General features: G+C 38.7%; 1 protein-coding gene across 1 annotated transcript in view; it reads right to left on the bottom strand.

Annotated features, from left to right (window-relative positions):
* Positions 1 to 24,749, bottom strand: part of LOC123507401 — a gene marked incomplete at its 3' end in the record, with an annotated part of 165,351 nt that overhangs the window by 74,336 nt on the left and 66,266 nt on the right. Inside the window, exon 2 of the mRNA XM_045260211.1 lies at positions 545 to 594. Coding sequence (XP_045116146.1) covers positions 545 to 590 — 46 coding nt within the window. The remainder of the gene's footprint in view (positions 1 to 544; positions 595 to 24,749) is intronic.

Genomic DNA, 24,749 nt, shown 5'->3' with positions numbered 1-24,749 from the left:
TAAAGCAGAGAATGCGAATGTGTGTACTGACGATAAATTAAAAAAAAAAAAGGAACATTTCAAATTATACGAAAATTAGTGGAACTTTCCGTGGCAATAAACTTTTACACGTCACAATGATGATAAAATAATGATAAAATGTTGTGAAATATCTTATAAAAAGGGAATGAAATGAGAATACAACCATCGCTACTGAGAAAACAAGAGAAACGAAAATTAGTGGAGCTTTTCGTGGCAATAAAGTTTTACGTCACAAATGGAATAAAATAATGATAAAATGATAAAATGAAGTGAAATATTTAAAAAAAGCAAGCAAAATGAAAATACAGCCCTTGCTATTGAGAAAATAAGATAAACAGTATAAATAAACATAATAAAAACAAATAAGAGGAGAGAAAAACGAGATCTAATTACTACAAACAGAACGGAATAATGAAAGAGAATGCAAAAAGGACCAACTCTCCAAACGGCGTAATAAGATTAACGCCACAACGAGCTCAGGGAAAAAGGTGAGGTTTGGCACTGTGTTGGCACCATTACTCACCCACTGTTGCCAGCACGAGGGCGAGACTCAGGAGCCCGCGAACCATCACCCTGCAGGAAGAAAATGATGGATTAGTGGGGAGAGTGAGAGAAAGATCGGGTAGTGGTGGTGGTGGTTGTAGTGGTGGTGGTGGTGGTGGTAGTGGTGATGGTGTTGATGTTTCTGCTACTACTGCAACTACTTCTGCTTTTCCTGCTTTTTTTGTTGCTTCTACTACTTCTTCTACTACTACTACTACTACTACTACTACTACTACTACTACTACTACTATTACAACAACAACAACAACAACTACTACTACTACTACTACTACTACTACTACTACTACTACTACTACTACTACTACTACTACTACTACTACTACTACTACTGCCCCTACCACTACAACTACTCGTCCTCCTCCTCCTCTTCCTCTTCCTACTACTATTACTTCTACTACTACTACTACTACTACTACTACTACTACTACTACTACTACTACTACTACTACTACTGCAACAACAACAACAGTAACTTCACAAATACAACACACACAGCTTCACCCACTCACATACGCGAGCATCACACACAGTAAACACAACCGCACTGACGAAACTCGGTAGGAAATGAAATAGAGAAAAAGAAATAGGAAAACATACTAAAAATAATCACCATGTCTCGTTTTCTTTACGTTCTTGGTCTAGATCGGAGACTTACGGATTTTTAATATTCTCCGAACATTCCCTGAATCTCATAAAGGAGCGACTTAAGGAGGGAAGGACCGGTGCGTTAGTAGAATCTCTCCATCATTCCCATCCTTCCCTCTCTTCATGAAAATTTTGGAGCGAAACAAGAAATTATAAAAATGAGAAGGATTTTGATATAAAGTAATAAAAAAGAGAAAAAGATGGGAGTCCTTTGTTTGAGTGGGCTGACCAGAGAGAGAGAGAGAGAGAGAGAGAGAGGAGGGAGGGAGCTTACCTGGTGTTATTACGAAACTCTTAAAACTGTCAGGAAATTGAAAAAAAAGAGATAGAAGTGACATTTTGTTTGTAGCACTATGTAGTTTTGTATTCCTGTTTGGCTTTTATCAATCCTTACCTAACTCTCTCTCTCTCTCTCTCTCTCTCTCTCTCTCTCTCTCTCTCTCTCTCTCTCTCTCTGTGGAAATTCCAGGTGTTCGTGTCATATTTTACCTTTTGTTTACGTTCCCCTGCCGAGTATTTTCATGCAGTCACGTTCCGGTTGTGTCTCGTGTGTAATTTTATGGCGCTCTGTATCTTTCCCTAAGTATGATGCAGGTTTATTTAGTCCCGCCTCAAGGAACACTCCGCGGCCGCCAACTTGTTATTTCTGGCTCTCTTTTCTCTCTCTCTCTCTCTCTCTCTCTCTCTCTCTCTCTCTCTCTCTCTCTCTCTCTGGAAATAATAATAATGATGTTTATGGTAATTATTGGATTACTTTTATTAATGTTATTACCACCACAATCATTACTGCTACTACTACTACTACTACTACTACTACTACTACTACTACTACTACTACTACTACTACTACTACTACTACTACTACTACTACTAGAATCATAGCGAAATAATACATACGAGTAAGAATATTGTAAGAAATAAGATAATGAGGATAATAACAATAATGATAACAATTTCCTTAATATTAGCATATTCTCATCATCCTTCTCCTTATTCACCTCCTCCTCATCCTCCTTTTCCTCCTCCTCCAACCTCCTCCTCCTCCTCCTCCTCCTCCTCCTCCTCCTCCTCCTCCTCCTCCTCCTCCTCCGTTGTTGTCCTGAGGAAGATTAATGAGTTTGGATTTCAAGATCATTAACTGGTTCTTTAACTCCATAGGGAAGGTGAGACTTGGAGGAGGAGGAAGAGGAGAAGGAGGAGGAAGAGTGATAGGAGGAAGATGAGGAGGAGGAGGAGGAGGAGGAGGAGATACACACTGTGAATTCTAAAGGAGCATGCTGATAAATGGACGATAAATTCAGATGCAGAATTGATACGATATGTATTTCCACGTATAGGAGGAGGAATGGGATGGGTATACGTAGTGGGGTGTATAGTAGTGCTTTTTTTTCAGGGGAAGGATGTATACTGCAGGGATTAATGTATATAGCAGTGGTGTTTTCAAAGGTAGGCTGTATAGTGGAGGGATTAATGTAAATAGCATTGGTGTTTTCAAAGGTAGGATTTATGATGGAGGGATTAATGCATTTCTAGCTACTCTTATATTATTTCTGGATTTTCCTTTGATGCTTGAGTAAATTAATCTTTTATCTCAGAATCTTACGTGTATTTTTCATTTTTTTCTAGTGTTAACTGTATTTCCTTTAATTTTCCTAAGAATCCATATGTAAAAAAGAAAAATACGTATCAGAAGAGTATGTTTTAGAAAATAAGAGAGGAAAAAAGGTGAGAGAGAGAGAGAGAGAGAGAGAGAGAGAGAGAGAGAGAGAGACGTGGGGGGTATGAAAAATAAAACTCCTCGGTCTGAAGTTGACACTCAGCCTGTTGGAATAAAATAACTGGAAGCAACGGTGCCAAAAAAAAGTTTGAGGAATGAAAGGAGTCGAGGAAAGTTTGCATTAATGTAGAGAGAGAGAGAGAGAGAGAGAAACATACAGATGAACAGACATACACACACACACAAACAACTAGATAGACAGAAAGAACACACGCAAACACAGAAAAATGGAAGAAAAAACAGACTGACAACCAAAAAGAGAGTAAAAAAAACAAACACACAAACAAACACACAAAAATACACTGAGGAACAAAGTCCATTTTTCATTCACACACAGACACACACACACACACACACACACACACACACACACACACACACACACACACACACACACACACACACACACACACACACACACACACACACACACACACACACACCTTTGTCTTCCCTGCACAGGTGAGACACAAAGAGAGTCGTTACCACCTTGAGATATAAACAAGAAAACTTTATTATATTATTTTAGTCACCCTCTTTAGTTCCTCGTTTTCTTTGGCACCTTTCCCATATAAAGCCTTTGATTAGCACCTTCACTACCATGACGTATTTCTCTATTCCTTCTAGTTACTGTTTGGTGCTTTTAAATAGTGAAAACTCTGGCCACTAATCTTCTGACCTCCATAGACCCTTCTTAATGTCAATAAAATGGCCTAATGGTACGCAAATCTCAAAGTAAAAATATGTCACAGTACTCAAAGGGTTAATACGGTTTTTTTTCCAATATGTTCTTAATTTGTCGGGTTCAGAAACTTATGTAGGGATAAAATAGTGAAGACCCTGGCCATTAATCTTGTGACCTCCATAGATCCTTCCTGATGTCAATGAAATGGTCTAATGGTTCACAAATCTCAATGTGTCCCAGTACGGTTTTCTTTCCAATATTTCCTTATTTGAAGGGTTCCAATGGTGTATAGTAGAGGATCATTTTATTATGTTATTTTGGTACTCCCGGCAATGTATTTCAATTAAGAGGCTGTGCATACGTTGCCGTGATGAATGAACGTCTAAAGGAAGGACGTCTATTAATTAAATGTTTGGCAAGCGAGGCGTAAACAGACACTCGAAAAAAAACGTTCATTTCAAGAATTATTAATGTTTTTTTTTCTTGCATCCTAATGAGAGAGAGAGAGAGAGAGAGAGAGAGAGAGAGAGAGAGAGAGAGAGAGAGAGTGGGGGTTGGTCCTGGCAGCATCATCATTATAATTTAAGGGACACATACTGAATAGGTTAGTTACTCCTATTTTGACAGTCGTTTTCTCTTTTTTTTATCATTTTTTTATTATGGGGAGAAAAGAAAAAGCACGAAGGAACAGACAGAGAGAGAGAGAGAGAGAGAGAGAGAGAGAGAGATTAAAAATATATGCTTGAAAACGTGCCAATATTTTAGATTGGATTAAATTTTTTTGTCCCTCGCATTGTCATTTTTCTTCGTTCAGATTCAAAAACTTTCATGCTTCTCTATTTCTCATCGCCTTTATGAAACATTCGAATAAAAAAGGAAAGAAGAAAAAAATAGTCACGGTTTTTTTTTTTTTTTTTAGTAGGTAGTCCTTTTGAAGTTCATGTTATATTTTTTTCTTTCATTTTTTCTCTTTTTCACTTTTAGTTTTCATGTTCCAATTTTGTTACTTTCTACCTTCATTTTTGTTATTATATTCCAGTTTTTGCTTTCAATTTTCATTCTTTCTATGGTGTCAACTAACTATTACTCTCTCTCTCTCTCTCTCTCTCTCTCTCTCTCTCTCTCTCTCTCTCTCTCTCTCTCTCTCTCTCTCTCTCTCTCTCTCTCTCTCTCTCTCTCTCTCTCTCTCTCTCTCTCTCTCTCATGCATTGCTTCCCTCGTATTGTTTATATCCAAATTTATATGTTTACAGGACTTTGAGAGAGAGAGAGAGAGAGAGAGAGAGAGAGAGAGAGAGAGAGAGAGAGAGAATTTTTATATTTTCACGAGAAAGAAAACAAAAACTAACAATTCTCGACTACTTTTAATTAAGTTTTGGGAAAGATATTATTGTTTTGGGGTAAAAAAAAGATCGTGATTTAGGAAAACGTTGCAGCACGATTAAGGAAAAGGAAAATCTAGGAAAAAATTAATAGAAATGTCACCTCCTGATTTATTTTTTTTCTTTATTTTCCTTCTTTTTTCATCATAAGCGAATTTTCTCTTATTTAATATTATGAAGTTGACTTTATTTTTTTTATTAGTGAATCGAGTTCTTTGGTCCTTTCTAATTACAGTGTTATTTTATTTTTTTCATTTCTAGGTTATATAGAGAAGTAATCACAGTTAATTGGCTTTCTCTCTCTCTCTCTCTCTCTCTCTCTCTCTCTCTCTCTCTCTCTCTCTCTCTCTATGATCTATTCTTTTTATTTTTGTTCTTCTTGTTCTTGTACTTGTTCTTGTCCTTGTTCTTCTTGTTTTTGTTCTTGGTCTTCTTTTTCTTGTTATTCTTATTCTTATTCCTACTTCAAAACCATTACCACCACCACCACCACCACCACCACCACCTTCACCACTCCCATTTCTCGCATGTACAAGAAGAGAGGAAGAAAAACATAGGCACTGAGGCAGAAGAATAAAGTAATCAGTGTAAAGTGGGGCCTATATTCCCTTCAGGCTTTCTTTTTATTTAATCACGTGCAACTTCTTATGGCATTCAGTATCGAGAGCCTTTTTTTTAATCCAGTATTGTGTCTCAGCGGGCAGTCAAAAGAAGCATTCAGAAAACAGAAAGGAATGAAGGAAAGGAGATGAGACAGTGAAGGAAGGAAGGAGGATAGAAGGAGAGAAGACTGAAGGAAAGGATAAGGATGGGAAGAAAGTGAAAAAGAGGTAGAAGGATGTAAGAAAGGAAGCGAACGAGAGAGTATGGGTGGAAGTAAAAGAGGTTATGAAAGGAAGGAAGGAACGAAGGAAACCAGGGAGATGAAAGCCACAAAGGACTAGAGAAGGGAAGGAGATGGTGGAAGGAAAGGAGTATGTAAAGAACGACGCACACGGCTTTGCAAGTGAAAGGAGAAAGGCTTTAGGGAAACAGTGAAGGAGAGGAGGCTGTGGAAGGATGGGAGCATGCAAAGAAGGAAGAGGGGTGACTTGTAAAGGAAAAGAAGGAGGGAAGGAGGAGGGAAGGCCAACATCAAGAAAAGAAGGAGAAAGAGATGGACATGCATTGTAAATCCTTCAGTGGTGCTTCTGTGTCAAATAAGCAACGTTCAGATAAACTTGTTTGACTTAAAGATTAGAAAAATGTCAAAATTCCGTGCTCAGTCTGACACTTATGTGAAATAACAACATTTAGGATAGACTAAACTTCCCTAACTTCATCTATTACTCTAAACCAAACTAACTTAACAATCTAACATAAACTAAAGACAAAATTAATATCATACTAACCTAACATGCATAATCTAACTTATTTACACCAACTTAACCAAACCTAACCTAAAATCAAACTTACACTAACTTAACCTAACCTAACATACATAACCTAACTTACTTTACCCTTTCAGTATCGTGACACGTTTCCCTATTCATTGTGGTTACTATTTGGTGATTTCATACAGCTTCAGACACTATTGTAGGAATTTGAATAGTGAAGACACTGGCCTTTAAACTTCTGACCACCATATACTTCTCCTAATGTAAATAAGATAGTCTAATCATAGCCAAAACTAAAGGTAAAAATGCGTCCAGGTATTGAAGGGCTTAAATGAACCTAACCTAACCTAACCTCACCTTTTGCGTCTATTAAGAATATCACAGCCAAAAGCATATCCAAAAATAAAGGCAAAAATGCGTCCTTGTATTGAACGGGTTAAATAACTTAACCTAACCTAACCTCACCTTCCACATCTATTAACAAAACATACTAACCTAACCTAACCTAACCAATCTACCCCAACCAAACCTAACCTAACCTAACCTAACAAAACACAAGCTAATCAGTCCTAACATGCCTCGTATATTAACTCCATCCGAGCCATAAGTCTTCTATATTCACACAGAAACTCGTACCACTGTTTACTTATTGTGTTGTTGATTCACTGGACCCTATCTATGTACATTAGGGTCCACGTTTATGAGATCGTTCCTCCCTCTACTCCACACCTGGCTGGATCATTAGCCATTCAGGTGAGCTGCAATATGTCACTCATTGGAATATAACACACTCATGCAATGCTACTTTATATTGATGACCAAAATGAAGAGGTTTTTAATATTGTCACTTTTTATACTATTTTCCTTTAATCAGTGTTCATTGAGAGAGAGAGAGAGAGAGAGAGAGAGAGAGAGAGAGAGAGAGAGAGAGAGAGAGAGAGAGAGAGAATATACGATGTGAGAAAGCTTCTGGCAGATTTTCGGGGAATATAAGCAATACTTTTACTATGTGTGTGTGTGTGTGTGTGTGTGTGTGTGTGTGTGTGTGTGTGTGTGTGTGTGTGTGTGTGTGTAAGGTTTAGAAGTAAATCTGCTAGGAAAATAGTGAGTGGATAAAAGAGTAAAGCTTTTATTTCTGCGTGTGGTGGAAATAATTAAAACACATATGCAGATGACAGACAGATAGATAGACAGATAGATAGATAGATAGATAGATAGATAGATAGATAGATAGATAGATATACAATGAAGTAGAAAAATAGACTAAATAATATACCAAAAGATAGAGTAGTTACGTAGATAGATGTATTACTTTTATATAGCATATCTATAGACAAACAAGTAGATATGTAGGAGATAAACAAACAAGTCGATAAATATTCAGTTGATTTGATTCATAAAAACAAAACTAAATGAAAAAATGAAGAAAAGATGAACCAAAAGTGAAAACAAACAGAAACAGTAGAATATCAAGAGATCCTGTTGTGTGTGTTTCACTGTTTGATCTGCTGCAGTCTCTGACGAGACAGCCAGACGTTATCCTACGGAACGAGCTCAAAGATCATTATTTCCGATCTTCGGATAGGACAACAAAGTCACAACTCCTCGATTTACATCCCGTACCTACTCACTGCTAGGTGAACAGGGGCTACACGTGAAAGGAGAGAGACCCAAATATCTCCACCCGGCCGGGGAATCGAACCCAGGTCCTCTGGCTTGTGAAGCCAGCGCTCTAACCACTGAGCTACCGGGTGTGTGTGTGTGTGTGTGTGTGTGTGTGTGTAGAAAATGTTTGTCAGAGCCTCAGTGTCCGTGCAGAAGTGAGAGAGAAAAGCAGAGAGAGAGAGAGAGAGAGAGAGAGAGAGAGAGAGAGAGAGTTGTATGTTCCTCGATTCTAAGTTATTGCATACACACACACACACACACACACACACACACACACACACACACACACACACACACACACACACACACACACACACACACACACACATTTCTCCTTTTATACTCTCTCTCTCTCTCTCTCTCTCTCTCTCTCTCTCTCTCTCTCTCTCTCTCTCTCTCACCCATCACACCTTTACCTGCCCCACGCCACAGCCCTCAGGAACAATTAAGGCAGGTAATGTTGGGGGAGGTTACAGGTAATTAGGAGCTACACAGGTAATAATTAAAGGGAGCGCAAAAGGTGAGCAGGTAAGACAAGTAGGATTAAATCGATACGCCGGTAAAAAGCCCTTGATTTAATGCGATTTAGTCCGATTTTCACCTGCTTTTTAAAGTGTCCAGGTGTGGGAGGAGGAGGAGGAAGAGGAGGAAGAGGAAGAGGAGGGTTTTAAATAGCATGGAGGTAAAAATGAATCTAACATTTTGGAATAATACATCACTTAATTTTTACGTTATTTCGGCTCGTTTTTGGATCCTTTAAAGGGGATCAGATGCTTTGCGAGGCTCTGAACCACTGTATCTTTCAGGGGAGGTAATAATAGAGGAGGAGTAGGAAGAAGAGAAGGAGGAGGAAGGAAGAGAAGGAAGAGGATAGACGTAAGCTCACATGCCCTTTTAAAACCCAGCCACCGTCTCGTAATTAGAAGATGAACTCGCTGGATGATGCACTGAACGGACAGGTGGTAATATAGAAGGTAATGAACGTTTGGCACTGGCACCTCCAATGGCACTGTGATTCACGGCGTCCCAGGCTCTGCGTATTGGCACTTCATTAACAATATTTTGCTTCCGCGGTGTGTGTTAACGACCCTGGCCAGTTTACGGCGGCTGTTTGATTGGCTCTCGTATCGCGGGTTAGTATTGGCTGGCTTGCCTTGCCTCTATGGGTTTCTCTCCCTCTCTCTCGTCGCTCGCTTTGTTGCAATCGAATCCTGTACTTCTCTTGATAAAATGGTCTAGTATGATTTCAAAACGTACCACTGACAAAAGGAGTTAAGAGAGGGAGTGGTTTAATTAATTCTATGGGTTTCTGTCCCTCTCTCATTCTTCTCTTGCTCTCTGTTGCAATCGAAACCTGTACTTCTCTTGATAAAATGGTTTAGTATGATTTCAAAACGCACCATCGACAAAGAGATTAAAGTAAGGGAGTTATTTGATTCCATAGGTCTCTCTCTCTCTCTCTCTCTCTCTCTCTCTCTCTCTCTCTCTCTCTCTCTCTCTCTCTCTGGTGCAATCGTACTCTGCTTTTCTTGATAAAATCGTCGAGTGTGTCTATGATTTCAAGTTGCACCATTGACAAAAAGGAGCAAAATGAGGAACTATTTTTAATTCTATAAGTTTTTGTCTCTTTCTCTTTCATGTGTGGCTCACTTTTTGTTACCATCATATCGTGTATTTCTCTTGATACAATAGTCTAGTGCGTGTATGATTTCAAGGCGCACCATTGACCCAAGGTGTAAAGATATGGCGTAGTATCACTCTATAACTGTCCATTTTTCTCATCTCTCGCTCTCTGTTGCAATTATATCCTGTGTTTCTCTTGATACAATTGTCTAGTGCGTGTATGATTTCAAGGCACACTATTGAGAAGAAGAGTAAAGAGATGCACTAGTTTAATTATATAGGTGTCTCTCCCTCTCTCGCGTCTCTCATTCTCTGTTGCAATTGAGCTCAATGCTTCTCTTGATAAAATGGTGAGGTATTTGTAAGACTTCAAGATGCACCATTGACAAAAGGAGTGAAATGATGGACTTAATTCTATAGGTTTCTGTGCCTCTCTTTGTCTCTCGTCCCTCACTCTCTTTCTGTTACTATCAAATCCTGAGCTTCTGTCGATAAAATGGTGTGGTATTTGTACGATTTCAAAACGCACCACTGACAACAGGAGTAATTGTATGGGTTGGTGTCTCTCTGTCTCGTCTCCCGCACTCTCGTCTCTTACTATTGCCATCGATGTTGTAAAATAGTTAAGTGCTTGTTCAGATTATGGTTCCAAAATACTGAGAGCAAAGGGAATGTGCGAGTAGTTCAAGTCTTTTAGTATTTGCTTTTTATTTATTGGGAAGTGAAGTTTTCTAGGGATTTTTCTATTTTTTTGTGCATTAAAGACACTGGACAAAGAAATAGAGGAATGTTCGATTAGATAAAGCCTTTTAGTATTTGGGTTTTGGGTAGTGAAGTTATTTGACTTTTTTTTCTATTTTTATGCAGTAAAGATACCGAACAAGGGTAGCAAACAGAGAGAGAGAGAGAGAGAGAGAGTGTGTGTGTGTGTGTGTGTGTGTGTGTGGCAAGTCAGTGTCAAGTAAGCAAATTAGTGGTAAATGCAAGCTGCTATCATTGAATCTGTTCTCATGAAAGCAACTTAACACCTATTAATTATACACAACTGACCTGACATTCGAATCTCACCTGTCCAAATTGTTAACCAGGTAATTCTCCCTTGCCACACCTACACTGAATCTAATTAACCTGCTGGAGGGTAACCTTACCTGGTGACACTGCTAGAATTTACGTAACTAAGAGAGGTATTCATTTGACTTCTGTGCATTTGTTTTCGTAAAGTTTTGTGACGTTTTTTATATTTTTTTTACCTTAATTAATTCGAAGTCAAAGAAATTTATTACAGTTTCGAATAAAGTTTACGTACGTGTCTATTTTCTCTACATTCTCGGTAAATCATTTTCATTCATTATTTTTTTCAGCTGCGTGTGTTATTTTATTTCATTGCTTCCTTTTCTACACTTTCCAATACTCTATCTGACATTTTTTCCATACATTTTTGCGTTAATATGTAAACGCAACAAACTCTTTTCAATTTGTAATCCTGTCTAGATATATATTTCCACTTTTATCTATCATGGCAACATTTTTCGTTTTTTTTTCATGTTTTCCCTTTCATCCATTCATTGATCCAGTCTCTCCACAAATGCTGCAATAATTTACGAATACGATTTCCAATGAATGTTTTTGCAGGGTATTTTTTTAGCTACTTCTTTTAATCCGCGGTTTTTTTATGGATTTCCGCCCCTTGAGTTCGTTGCGTGTTGTTCTGGTTTTAATTGACTTGGGATCTTGCTCTTGTTTTCCGTATTGTTAAGTCCTTTGTCAGAGAGAGAGAGAGAGAGAAAGAGAGAGAGAGAAGGAAACACACTTATCTCTGTCTCTCTCGTATCCCTTCACACGTTATCTCTTTCCCTTCACCTGAGGCAGAAAATTAAGTGTTATGCTTTCCCAGGCTGCAGGTAAGAGGAACTTGGACTCTCCCCGGAAACCTGCCCGCTTCCCCATCCCCCTTATATCTCCTGGCACCTCTGAGTCTCCCCTGTCACTCATCTTCAAGAGAGAGAGAGAGAGTGAGTGAGTTAGGGTTACCTCTATGATCGGTTTGAACGTTTCCATCTTGGTCAACACGAATCTTCGAAGCTTCCAATTCTAGTCAAGTGAATCAATAGTACCGTCTCTCTCTCTCTCTCTCTCTCTCTCTCTCTCTCTCTCTCTCTCTCGTGTTTATCTATAATGTCTCTCTGTCCATTATCTATGTTTTTCCTCGTCATTTTCGTTTTGTTTTATTTTATTCTCCCCTTCTTGCTTTATCTCTCCTGTATGTTTGTCTGTCTATCCGTATGTCTTTCCACTTGTCAATCTATGCGTATGCGTGTCAATCTGCCTGTGTCTGTGTCTCTTTCTCTGTCTGCCTGTCTGTTTCTCTGGCTGTGTAACTGAATGATTCTCTCTCTCTCTCTCGCTCTCTCTCTCTCTCTCTCTCTCTCTCTCTCTCTCTCTCTCTCTCTCTCTCTCTCTCTCTCTCTCTCTCTCTCTCTCTGGGATTTCCTTTGCATGTGGCTGACAGATACGACACTTCAATTTCAATTTATTAAAACCCAGACGTGAGTTTAATCAAGGGAGATGAGAGCGAGTGAGATGCCGAGGAGGAGAGTGAATAATGAATGAGGGAGAAAATATAGTGAACGAGCTGATAAGAATATTCCCCGGGATGAAAGATAAGTAAGATTCCCAAGCAAAGGTGAGTGTGAGTCATTAAAGAGTACAGGTAAATTACTGATGAGTTTTCTGCAGGTGTGAGTGAAGTAAGTGTGTTCTGAGGTGCTAGTTTTGGTAGTCAGTGGAGTGAGAGGTGACTAAGATCCTGGAATTTAATAACGAATGGGTTATTTTTTCTTTCTCGTTTGTTTTTTAAGCTTATCCTTGAATTGTCTTGGAAGTTCATAGGTTAACAAAGGTTCTGTATTAACCCACAACTTTTTGGCAGTGAGTTGAAGTGAGAGATGACTAAGATCCTGGAATATAATGACGAGTGGGTTGTTTTTCGTTTATTTGTTTATTAAGCTTATCTTTATATTGTTCTAAATGTTAACATAGATTATATACTAAATCATCTTTTTTCGGTAGTGAGTGAAGTGGGAGATGACTAAAATGCTTGAATTTAATGGCGTATGGGTTATTTTTTCTTTCTTATTTGTTTATTAAGCTTATCTTTGAATTTTCTTGAAAGTTCACTAGTTAAAAAATTCTATATCAACTTACATCCCTTCAGCATTCTTAAGTGTTACAGTCCTTTCTTTAAACATTCTTCTGTACACAAGAAAGATCTATTTTATCTCCTATTCTCTCAATTTTTCTGTGCATCCTTCCATAATAAAACTTTTAGTGCAGTGAATATTAACAAAACACGCCCTTTGCGCTATAGAAGATTGCTTACCAAACACACACACACACACACACACACACACACACACACACAAGCAGACACATACACGCTCGCGAGTTAATAGGTCAGGCTTGCCATTAATTCGTATCCATTAAAGGGGTAAATTGATGCGGGAGAAAACATTCGGCTTTGCGATTCCCAGTTGGCGTGTTGAAATAGAATCACATTTTTTTTTAATACAGGTTTCGATCCCATTAACGTGTTTGGCTTCCGTGTTTTTTAATTGTTAATCTTGACGTGTTTGTGGGATTCTGTCTGTCTGTCTATCCGTGTGTTTGTTTTTAATTGGTCTGTTTATCTGTCTCGCTTCGCCTTTGTTTGCCTGTCTGTGAATGTGTGGATCTCTTTTATGTAGGATTCTATGAGGATTAGTGGAATCCTACTTGCAGGTGGACAAACACACACACACACACACACACACACACACACACACACACACACACACACACACACACACACACACACACACACACGAGTCCATCTCTACGAATAGCCAACTACAGCGAATCCATTAACAAACAGATGCTCCTCTTCTCCTCCTCCTTCTCCTCCTCCTCCTTCTCTTCCTCCTCCTCCTCCTATTCCTCCTCCTATCTCCTTGCATTTCCCCAAGTCCAGTTACCTTCTCTATACCGCCCTCCATGTACTGCATTTTCCATTGGTGCTTTTAGGAGTCAATAGGAGCCGTGCCTTTTGTTGACGGGGCTCACTGGGCATCACTGCTGCCCTCCCCGAACCAGCCATAGAGTCTTTGTGTTGTCGCACCGCTTGTTGGACCTTCGTTAGTTATTTCTGCACCAAAGGCTATTTCTCCGCTTATTTTTCCGCCTTTCATGTGGCTTGCTGGTAGAATGTGCTGTGTGTGTGTGTGTGTGTGTGTGTGTGTGTGTGTGTGTGTGTGTGTGTGTGTGTGTGTGTGGAAGGAGGATGGTACTTAAGATGAGCGTATTTTTCTTTCCATATCTTATTCTCATCTTCGTACTCTCTCTCTCTCTCTCTCTCTCTCTCTCTCTCTCTCTCTCTCTCTCTCTCTCTCTCTCTCTCTCTCTCTCTCTCTCTCTCTCTCTCTCTCTCTCTCTCTCTCTCTCTCTCTCTCTCTCTCTCTCTCTCTCTCTCTCTCTCTCTCTCTCTCTCTCTCTCTCTCTCTCTCTCTCTCTCTCTCTCTCTCTCTCTCTCTCTCTCTCTCTCTCTCTCTCTCTCTCTCAAGCACTGTGCAACAAGGTCGAAGATGGTAATTCCAATATAGACTATCCTCTTCCTCCTCCTCTTTCTCTTCCTCCTCTTCACTTTCCTCTTCCTCCTCTTCACTTTCCTCTTCCTCCTCTTCCACAGCATCATCCTTCTCATTGTATTCCTCTATTATCTATCTTGTCTCTTACCTCTTGTTGCCTTGCTAAACACTGCAATCACACACACACACACACACACACACACACACACACACACACACACACACACACACACACACACACACACACACACACACACACACACACACACACACACACACACAGGCACCTCATATTTCCCCTTCCAACTTTGCCTATTAAGCTTGACGGTGTCCAGAAATATTCAAATACTACTGAAAAAAAAACTAGTGTAAAGAGGAAGGCAAAAATTTCACGTAAAAACAAGTTGCATTTCACTAATGTTGCGATGGACACGATGTTGAGGATAGAGTGAGGGAAGGGAGAGAGAGAGTGGGAAGAGAGAGAGGGAGAAAAATGGCTGGGATAGAGTTTTGTTTTTATACAGAAGAAACTGGACACGGGCAAAGAAGGTTGATAAAAAAGGCCTGCCTACTGGGTTGCTAGTTCCCTTAAAGATCATGAGTAATCCAGAAGTGAGGGAGAAATGTCTTAAAGGGATGAAGGGAGATGAGACAGTAATAGCTGGAGGAAAAGGCGAGAACAGTAATATTTGTGTTTCTTGAGAAGTTATGAAGGTTTTTCCAATATTCAATAGAGTTTTTACACGTTTATTTACACAGTGATACGTGATTATATTGATTTTTCATTTATTTTTCATTATATATATTTTCTTCTAGTGATAAATTTGACTTGATTTTATTTTTTGTTTTAATTTTTGTGTAAGTTTAAATATTTAGTGTCGTTAGTGTGATTAATTTACGTTAGGTTAATATCAAGTGTTTCTTTTAACGGTGAAGCTTCGTTTTATTCTCATTTTTTGAGAGAGGATTTTATTTTTAGCTTCAAAATATCTTGCTTCGTGTTAATGTGTTCAATTTGACCTGCTTTTATAGGCAAAGGAGAGAAATAAATTGCTTCTCTCATCCTCAAAAATTTTCATTTGTGTGTGTGTGTGTGTGTGTGAGAGAGAGAGAGAGAGAGAGAGAGAGACTTTTGAAAGGCTCATATGTGGTCAGTGATTGTTTTCTTACCTACACACAAACTCTCTCTCTCTCTCTCTCTCTCTCTCTCTCTCTCTCTCTCTCTCTCTCTCTCTCTCTCTCTCTCTCTCTCTCTCTGCTCCCCAATCTAGACAACTTTCAAATTTCGTTAATCTGGTTTTGCATCCGGAAACGAAACAGAGAGGGCGACAAAGGAGAAAAGAGAATAAACAAATAGACATAGAAAGCGAGAGAGAGAGAGAGAGAGAGAGAGAGAGAGAGAGAGAGAGAGAGAGAGAGAGAGAGAGAGTTGAGACAGGACACAAACATACACTTACACTTAGATACACAGGGAAAGAGAGCTACACACACACACACACACACACACACACACACACACACACACACACACACACACACACACACACACACACACACACACACACACACACACACACACACACAGCTGAGTAGTCGGTCAATACCTAACACACTCTAGCCAGCTTTACTTACATCAATATACGTGCAACAGAAAGCCAAACTAATATACACCAAGAGAAGGCACTTTATGTTCGAGTGAATATTGACTCTGTATGGTTGAATTCAGGAGAAAGAGAGAGAGAGAGAGAGAGAGGGAAAAGCAGATTACATAGATATAAAGATCGATAAATTAATACACAGAATGACAAACACACAGGAGAATATCAGAATATATGTAAAATGTCAGAAAAATGCAAGGTGAAAGAAAAAAAAGAATGCAGAAGGAATAACAAAGGAAGGAATAATAAATGGAGGACGAGAAATGGCGAGTATATAAAAGAATAAAGATAAGAAAACTAATAAAAAATACGCAACACAGGAAAAGATAAACTGAAAAAAACACACACAAAGGTAGAAAAATTGAAATGAAAACAAAGGAAAGATAAATGGAATTGAAAAAGACATTGTATAAAAGAAACTCTCTCTCTCTCTCTCTCTCTCTCTCTCTCTCTCTCTCTCTCTCTCTCTCTCTCTCTCTCTCTCTCTCTCTCTCTCTCTCTCTCTCTCTCTCTCTCTCTCTCTCTCTCTCTCTAAGCTTAAAATAATGAAATATATTAGAAAGGTCAACTATGCTTTTATAATTTCCTTTATGCAAACATTATCTCCATTTTTTCTCCTTTTTTTAGACTTAGTTGTAATTTCTCTTATTTTTCCCTATTGTTTCTCGCGGTTAAGTTTTTTTTTTTTTTTTTTTTTTTTTTTTTGTGTGTGTGTTTTGGTAATCTTCCCTTCCCTGAAGTAAAGTTTTGAGGACATTTATTTCATTTTCTATTTTTTGTTGAGGAATAAAATCGTGCGACAAATTAGAGATAGAGAGATAGATAGATAGATAGAGAGAGAGAGAGAGAGAGAGAGAGAGAGAGAGAGAGAGAGAGAGAGAGAGAGAGAGAGAGAGAGAGAGAAAGAAAGAGAGAGAGAGAGGCAGAAAGACAGACAGAGAGACAGACAGAGAGACAGACAGACAGACAGACAAACAAACACATAAAATAGTGGCAGATAATCTTCCTTCCTCTCTTTTTCTTGTCTACATACGTTTATTAATCCACAGTGATATTTACTAGTGAATACTGAGATTAAGTGCACACACACACACACACACACAGGAAAGAACACAGCCACTTCCAGGTAACTAGATATTCAGATGACTATTGCACATTCATAAACTGTCTCCAGGTGTTTCTTACGTGCACGTATGATACTTTAAGGTCACGCTGAGTGGTGACGGGTGCAGCAGGTGTGTGTGTGTGTGTGTGTGTGTGTGTGTGTGTGTGTGTGTGAGTGCGTGTGCGTGTGTGTTCACGTTATGGGGAGAGATAAAGAAAACACACCAAAGAAGGAGATATAAAGTTGAGAAAACAAAGGGAAGGTAGAAGAGAGAGAGAGAGAGAGAGAATAATGAAGTGAAGGAGAAGAGAAAACAATGTATAAAAAGTATGTTATGAAGAGATAGGGAAGACGGTACTGAATGGACTCTAGAGGGAGGAGAAGCGAGAGAACAAGAGAATTTTTAATATAAGATAACATTTCCCTCCGAAACACGAAATAAAAAGAAAAATAGTAAGGCAACAAGGATTTTTTAATAGAAATCGACAATTCTGAATGAAATATATAAAAAAAAGAACAAGGAAAGAATAAGAACAGAAGGAAAACTTGTCTTGAAAAGTTTTAGATGAAAATTTTAATGATTTTCCGTCAAATAATCAAAGAAACTAATTAATATGGAATACCTTTTTAGTATTTATTCATCAAAACAAAAACAAAAAATTGAAAAGGGAAAAAAAAGCATAATTTCAAAGATACGCACGAATAAAGATGAAACACATGATTGAGAACACAACAATGGACAAAGAAAGCTGAGGAAATGAACCAGAAAAACATGCCAGGAAAAGCAAGAAGGAGGAAAAGGAAGCAAGGAAGACGAAAGGGGGAAGAAAGAGAACTTGGGGGGAAGCTAATTAGAAGAGCAGGGAAAGAAGGAAAAAATGACGAGAGAGGAAACAAGAGGGAAGGAAATAGCGGAAGACAGGAGGAAGGAAAGGAGGTAAGGGAAAGACAGGACAAGAGGAATGGTGAGGAAAACAAAGCGTAATGAGATGAACCACAAAAGTGACGCCGAAAATGAAAAATTTAAGAAAAAAGTGTAACGGTAAATTAAATAACTTTGTGCAGGTAATAGTGTAAGGTAATGATCCAATATGTGTCAGTACGTGTTCATAATGAATGCAGCGCCATAGGTAAAGTCAGACTCAGGTGTTACAAGTTAAAGTAATAAAATAATAATGGTTCTGTCCTCTTTCACATTTTCTCTCCGGACTGGAGCGCTATTCTGCATTTTCTTTTTCGTTTTCTTTCCATATATTTCACTCTGGATCCTTGGACACTTTCATCGTCACGGTTAAAAAAGAAAATAATGGTAAAACTTTTATATTTCTCCACGTCTCCTAACATTTTCCCAAGCAGAATCATAGCAATACCTCAAGTTTCACCTTCGAGTCTGGCCAGCCAATCTCCTTGTCACGTGAAACAATAATAACAAAACTTGGCTACTTTCTTCGCAATCCCCACGCCTTTCTCAACATAATCATTTCCATAGTAAACAAAGCAATTTTCGGAAACTCTCTTATGCGTAAAACAAACGGCACGGGCACCAACACCGCCAGAACCGGAACCAGATTGCAGCTTGCGTATTAAAGGCTGGCATGTTTGCAAAGGCCGAAAGAGAAAGGCAATCTGAGGGCGGTGAGTGATGCCAGCTAAAAAGGAAAAGTACAGTTACGCCGTATTATTCTCTCTCTCTCTCTCTCTCTATCTCTATCTCTCTCTCGCTCTCGCCATTAAAATCTCCGTTTTTTATGCATTTTTTTTTTTCTTTTCATGTCAAGTCTAACTCAGATCATCAATTTTATTACGCTTTATTTCCTCAATGAGCTTTTTTTCTCTAGTTTTTTTTTTCTCCGCCAGTGAAAATATCATTGACTTTATATTCCGCCTTTTTCACTCTCACCTGAACGAATTTCCTTTTCTCTCTCTCTCTCTACTTTAAACGTTTTCTCTTCACGGATTTTTTAGTGGCTTGATAAGAGGAATACACGCATCATTGCCTCTATGCTCTCTCTTTATCCCTCCCTCCCTCTCTCTCTCTCTCTCTCTCTCTCTCTCTCTCTCTCTCTCTCTCTCTCTCTCTCTCTCTCTCTCTCTCTCTCTCTCTCTCTCTCTCTCTCTCTCTCTCTCTCTCTGTCCATGCTATCCTATAAATCCTCTTTTTTTTTCAATCTTTAGAAACTTTACACGGGTCACAGACATTTTATTTTTTTTCCTTCTTTTTCTCTGGTTCTTTTCTTTTCCATGTAAATAAAGAGTAACTTTCCTACTTATCTACTTCTTTCTTTCTTTACATTTTTCCTCTGACTTTTCTTTACATTTGTTGAAAGTGTTAGTAACTGTCCATTTGTTGCCTCTCTCTCTCTCTCTCTCTCTCTCTTGCTCTTACTCTTCCTCCTGCTTCTCTTATTCCTTCTCTTTTTTTTCTCTCTTTTTTTACTTCTCTTTCTCTTCTTCTTGCTCTTGTTTCTCTTCAAATTTCTTGTTTCTTCTTCTTTTCCTTCTGTTTCTCATTTTTCATCCTTCTCCTCCTTCTCTTCTTCCTTCTCTTTTTCTCTCTCTTCTTCTCTTTCTCTTATTCGTGCTCCTGTTTCTCTTTAAATCTCTTTTTCTCTTCTTCCCCCTTCTTCTTCTCATCTTTTCCTCCTCCTCCTTCTCCTTCTTCTCTTCTTCCTTCTCCTCTTCCTCTTCCACTTCCTCTTTCTCTTCCTTTCCTGCTTCGTTGATCTCCATTTCTTATTCATTTCCTCCTTTCCGACGATCTGACTTTCCTCCCTCCTCTTCTTTCCATTTATTTCCTTCTTCCTTCTATTTCCTTCTTGCGTCCTTGTTTTCATTTATTTTTACTTCCATTACTGCTACTTAATTGCCCCGGTTTAATTTATTTCCTCGTGTTTTCATTTGTTTTCCCTCCTTCCTGTTTATTTCTCCTCATTTACTTATTTCCCTGTTCCTGTGAAGCCACTTTCCTGTTTTCTCTCTGCCAGTTCACCTCTGTGCTAATTCATTCTCTCACTCCCTCACTTGCTTGATCACTTTCCCACTTTCCTGGTTTTCCCCTCTCCCTCACCAATTTGAAGTCTCTCTCTCTCTCTCTCTCTCTCTCTCTCTCTCTCTCTCTCTCTCTCTCTCTCTCTGTCTGGTATTATTGTTTTTCTTGTCCTCTGTTTTGTTATTTTTATATTTATTTACTTCCACACAAAACATTATTGCGTTCTCTCTCTCTCTCTCTCTCTCTCTCTCTCTCTCTCTCTCTCTCTCTCTCTCTCTCTCTCTCTCTCTCTCTCTCTCTCTCTCTCTCTCTCTCTCTCTCTCTCTCTCTCTCTCAACCTTGTGCTCCTCTTCATAGCTCTTCTGTATCACCCCTTTACTCTGCCTCTTCCTTCTCCTCCTCCTCCTCCTCTTCCTCCTCCTCCTCCTCCTCCTCCTTCTCCTCCTCCTCCTCCTCCTCTAACTTAACTCTGACATTAAGTAACCAAGACACCCCCTCCTTCTCCCGCTCCCTCGTAAGCTGCAAGAAATTTAGTCCATCCCTTTTTTTCTCCCAGCATTCTCAGTGAGGAAGACACTAAGAACACCACACCATTTGCAGTATTCCCAGTCTATCCCCAGTGTAGTGTATTCCTTGTGTATTCCTGCTGTATGTCCGGTATTCTCACGGCAAGGCGAGAAAGGGAGCAGGGAATGGAGGAGAAGTTAAATGTGTTAGGTTAGCGAGGAGACTTACACGGCAGTCTCATACAGATCCCTGACTCACCTGAAGATTTACCAACGGAGGTCGAACGGGAAGGGTATCGCTGGTGGACTAGTTTTGTTTAGCTGGATAGGTTTGTCTGTGTGTGTGTGTGATACTTTTATTATGGCTTTTGTGAAGTAATGGCCCAGTGTTTAGTTTACGCGTTTTATTGTTACTATTTCCTGTTCTTTTTTTTTTTTTAGTGTGTTTATGTTCGTTTATATTTCAATTAATGGTCAAAGTTTTTTTTTATGTTTCAAAGTTCAGATTTACTCAGTTTTGAGTTTTATTTTTAGATTTTGTTTGATGATTCTATGCAAACATGAAAACTGTGGTCAATAAACTATCTATCTATCTATCTATCTATCTCTGTGTGTGTAGCCAGCGATGTAGAAATAAAAGTAAGTCTGAGTGTGAGTGAGGTTCTGTTGCGTCAAGAAATCTTCCGTTTTAAAGGAATATTTGCTTCGGGAAATGCACAGAGCGATACTATTTTAACTGGAAATGTGTATAATTGTAGTTTATTAGTGCAGTAAAGCCAGCGGTCGTCTGTGTGTGTGTGTGTGTGTGTGTGTGTGTGTGTGTGTGTGTGTGTGTGCGTGTGTGTGTGTGTGGCAGGCAGAAAAAAGAAAGGGAGAAAAGTAAAAAAAAAAAAAAAAAGACACGTTAATTGAAGGAGAAAGTGATGAGGGCAGAAGTCAACAAAGATTAACGAGAAGAGGGAGGAAGGAAGATGAAAAGTGACTGAAAGATGATGATGAGTGATGATTAGAAAAATGAGGAATAGGTATTGCTTAAGACGGTAATTAAGTCTCAGGTGAGGTTAGTCAGGCGGCTTTTGTAATTAATCAAGACCAGGTAGAGCGGCCAGGTAAATTCACTGATAATATCTGTAAAGAAGTAGCGGTGGAAGGGAAGGTAGCATTTAACACCTTGATTAGGGAAGACACAGGTAATTGCCAGACAGGTGTGACAGGTAAAGGTGGCGGTTGTTGCTCTAATTAGTATCGGCGGGAAGTGATGTTTAAATTTGTGACGCTACAGGCAAGCAATGAGTGTGCTAACTCCTTCAATACCATGACACGTTTTTATATTTATTTATTTGACAATTTTGTATAGCCTCAAAAACTTATGTAGAGATTGAAATAGTGAAAACTCTGGCCATTAATCTTCTGACCTACACAGACCTCCCTAATATAAATAGAATCGACTAAGCATACACAAAACTCATGATAAAAATGCATTCCAATACCGAAGGAGTTAAGCTTACTCTGAGAGGATACAAAGAAACCATAAGTGTATGTAACTCCTTCAGTACCAGGACACACTTTTACTATGAATTTGGGTATAAATAAAACATTTTATTGACATTAGGAAGGGTCTATGGAGGTCAGAAGATTAATGCCCAGTCTTCACTATTCTAATCCCCATCATAAGTTTCTGAAGCTGTATAAAATCACCAAATAGTAACCAGAATGAATATGGAAACACGTCATGGTACTGAAGGGTTTAAGCAGTTATGACCAGACTTGTGTTCCCGCGGTGAGAGAGCAAGAAGGAAGAAGAGCACTCTGCAACACAAAGGAAGAACAAATAGCAACATTTCTATTAGCCCTCACTATGCTGCCTGTGATAACCTGCATAACGTTATCTGAAGTGAAACGTGGAAGAGCAAATTCGAAGATGAAGGAAGGAGGAGAAAGAGACGAGGAAAAGGAGAAGGAGAAGAGGAAGAAAACCAAGAGGAGGAGTATGAGAAAGCAACAAAAAGACCATTGGATTTTCAGGTAACACTCAGCTAAACTCTTAATTTATAACAAGATCACCTGCTTTAAAAGTTAACTCTCTTGTGTAGATCTTTACTACTTGAGAGAAAAAAAGGCGTAAAAACCGAGAAATGCCTAGGAGAGCGAAGAGGAGGAGGAAGAGGAGGAGGAGGAGGAGGAGGAGGAGGAGGATGGCTGGTACAGATGTCAGACTAGAGGTCCTTGCCTGGCTCATCAATAATTGGCAGCACCACGTTGACTGTGAGTGACTGGCGGGAAGGAGACTGTCGGCCGCCGCTCCCCTACCACATCCCTTCAGCTGCTTCTACCTGCCTCGACCTGGCTCCACCTGGCTCCACCTGGCTCCTCCCTTCACCCAGCTAGCTTCCTCTCTCTTTATCCCTCTCTCTTTCTCTGGCGAAGCTCAAATGATGCGAGTATTACTCTTACTTTCCCTGAACCGTGACGCTAATTGGTCCTCAGTCGTGACACTTCCCTTCGCTTCTGGAGGAAGATGTGAAATGACTGACTCCATGTTTTTGTTGTTTTTGCTCTTTTAGGTGGAGTTTGTCGTGAGCTCTCTGCGTTTTTATCCAGGCGTATTCCATTTTTTTCCATCCCAAAGCTCAAAAAGACTCTTGAGCAGCCTCGGTGGTTCGTTTAATTGTCTGGGGAAGTAGTTAACTCGACACTTGGCGGTAAAAAGTCTGGGAAAAATATGTGAAGTTTTCAATTCTTTGCGTTTTCAAGCTAAACGTTTCCCATTCTTTGTGTTCAGAAAGTCACGAGTTAAAAACACCTGAGCATCCTCCTCCGCTCGTTTAATTACCTGAGAAAGCAGTTAACTTGACACTTGGTGATGAAAAATAAGTTAAAAAAGTACGGAAAGTTTGCAACGTGACTGAAACGAACCATTGTGAACTTTCTCTCTTTCTGAGGGATTTTAAAAGCAGCACGTTCATATTTCCAACATTTCCGAACAAATGCCTTTCACCGCCATGCCTTTTAATGGGGTAATGAGACTCCAATGGTTACTGTTGTGTATAAACTTATTGTAAAATTTCTCTTGTTCTATAGGATTTTAACCCCTTTTGTACCATGAAGCGTTTCCATATTCATTCTGGTTATTATTTAGTGATTTTTGTTCAGCATCAGAAATTTATGTGGTAGATTAAAATAGAGAAGACTGACCATTAATCTTCTGACCTCCATTGACTCTTCCTGATGTCAATAAAATGGTCTAATCGTACACAAATCTCAAGGTAAAAATGCGTCCCAGTACTGTAGAGGTTAAAAGCAACACGATCACATTCAGTACATTTCCAAACAAGTGCCTTTCACCGCCACTCCTTTTAATGGGGTAATGAGACTCCCACGGTTTCTGTTGTGTGGGAACCGCGTAACCCTACACTGTGTGGCGACTGTCGCAGGTGGCGTGGGTGGATGCGATTACTGTTACTGGGAACACATTAAACATTTTTGTAAAGTTAATTTTGTGGTTACTTTATATTTCTCAATTTTGTTCATTTAGTTTTTTTTTTATTTTATTCAGGAAACTTTATTTTTGTCTTCATTTATTTTGTTATTTTTCTTCTTATTCATTTTTATCACATTTTTCTTTCTTTTAAATTTTCCTATATTTTTTTTTACTTTTATTTCAAATTTTGTGGTAACTTTATATTCCTCAATTTTGTTCATTACAGTAATTTTTTTATTTTTTTATTTAGGAGACTTTATTTTTGCCTTCATACGTTTAGTTATTTTGCTTTATATTATTTTTCTATCATGACGGTAACTTTTCCTTAAAAACTTTACCTCTTCTTTTTTTTTAACTCATTTCTAATTTTCTGTTAACTTCATATTCCCCAACTTATTTCATGACAGTCATTTCATTTCTCATTTAGGTCAGTAACTTTATTTTTGTCTTTATATATTCACTTATTTTACTTTTATTTTACTTCATAAATATTTTAACTCATAACATTGTTTTTTTTTAATCTTACCTATTATTTTTTGAGAGCTTGATTTCTTGTTTAATATATTTAGTTGCTGTTTTTTTATTAGTGACATTTTTCATTTCCTTAACCTGTCCCACTTTATTTCTGGTTTCATATTAATTTATTTTCCTCAC

This window comes from Portunus trituberculatus, chromosome 22 (genome assembly GCF_017591435.1).
Source record: "Portunus trituberculatus isolate SZX2019 chromosome 22, ASM1759143v1, whole genome shotgun sequence".
Lineage (NCBI taxonomy): Eukaryota > Metazoa > Arthropoda > Malacostraca > Decapoda > Portunidae > Portunus > Portunus trituberculatus.
Note: the sequence above shows the minus strand (reverse complement) of the source record. Positions and strands in the feature narration are given on the sequence as shown.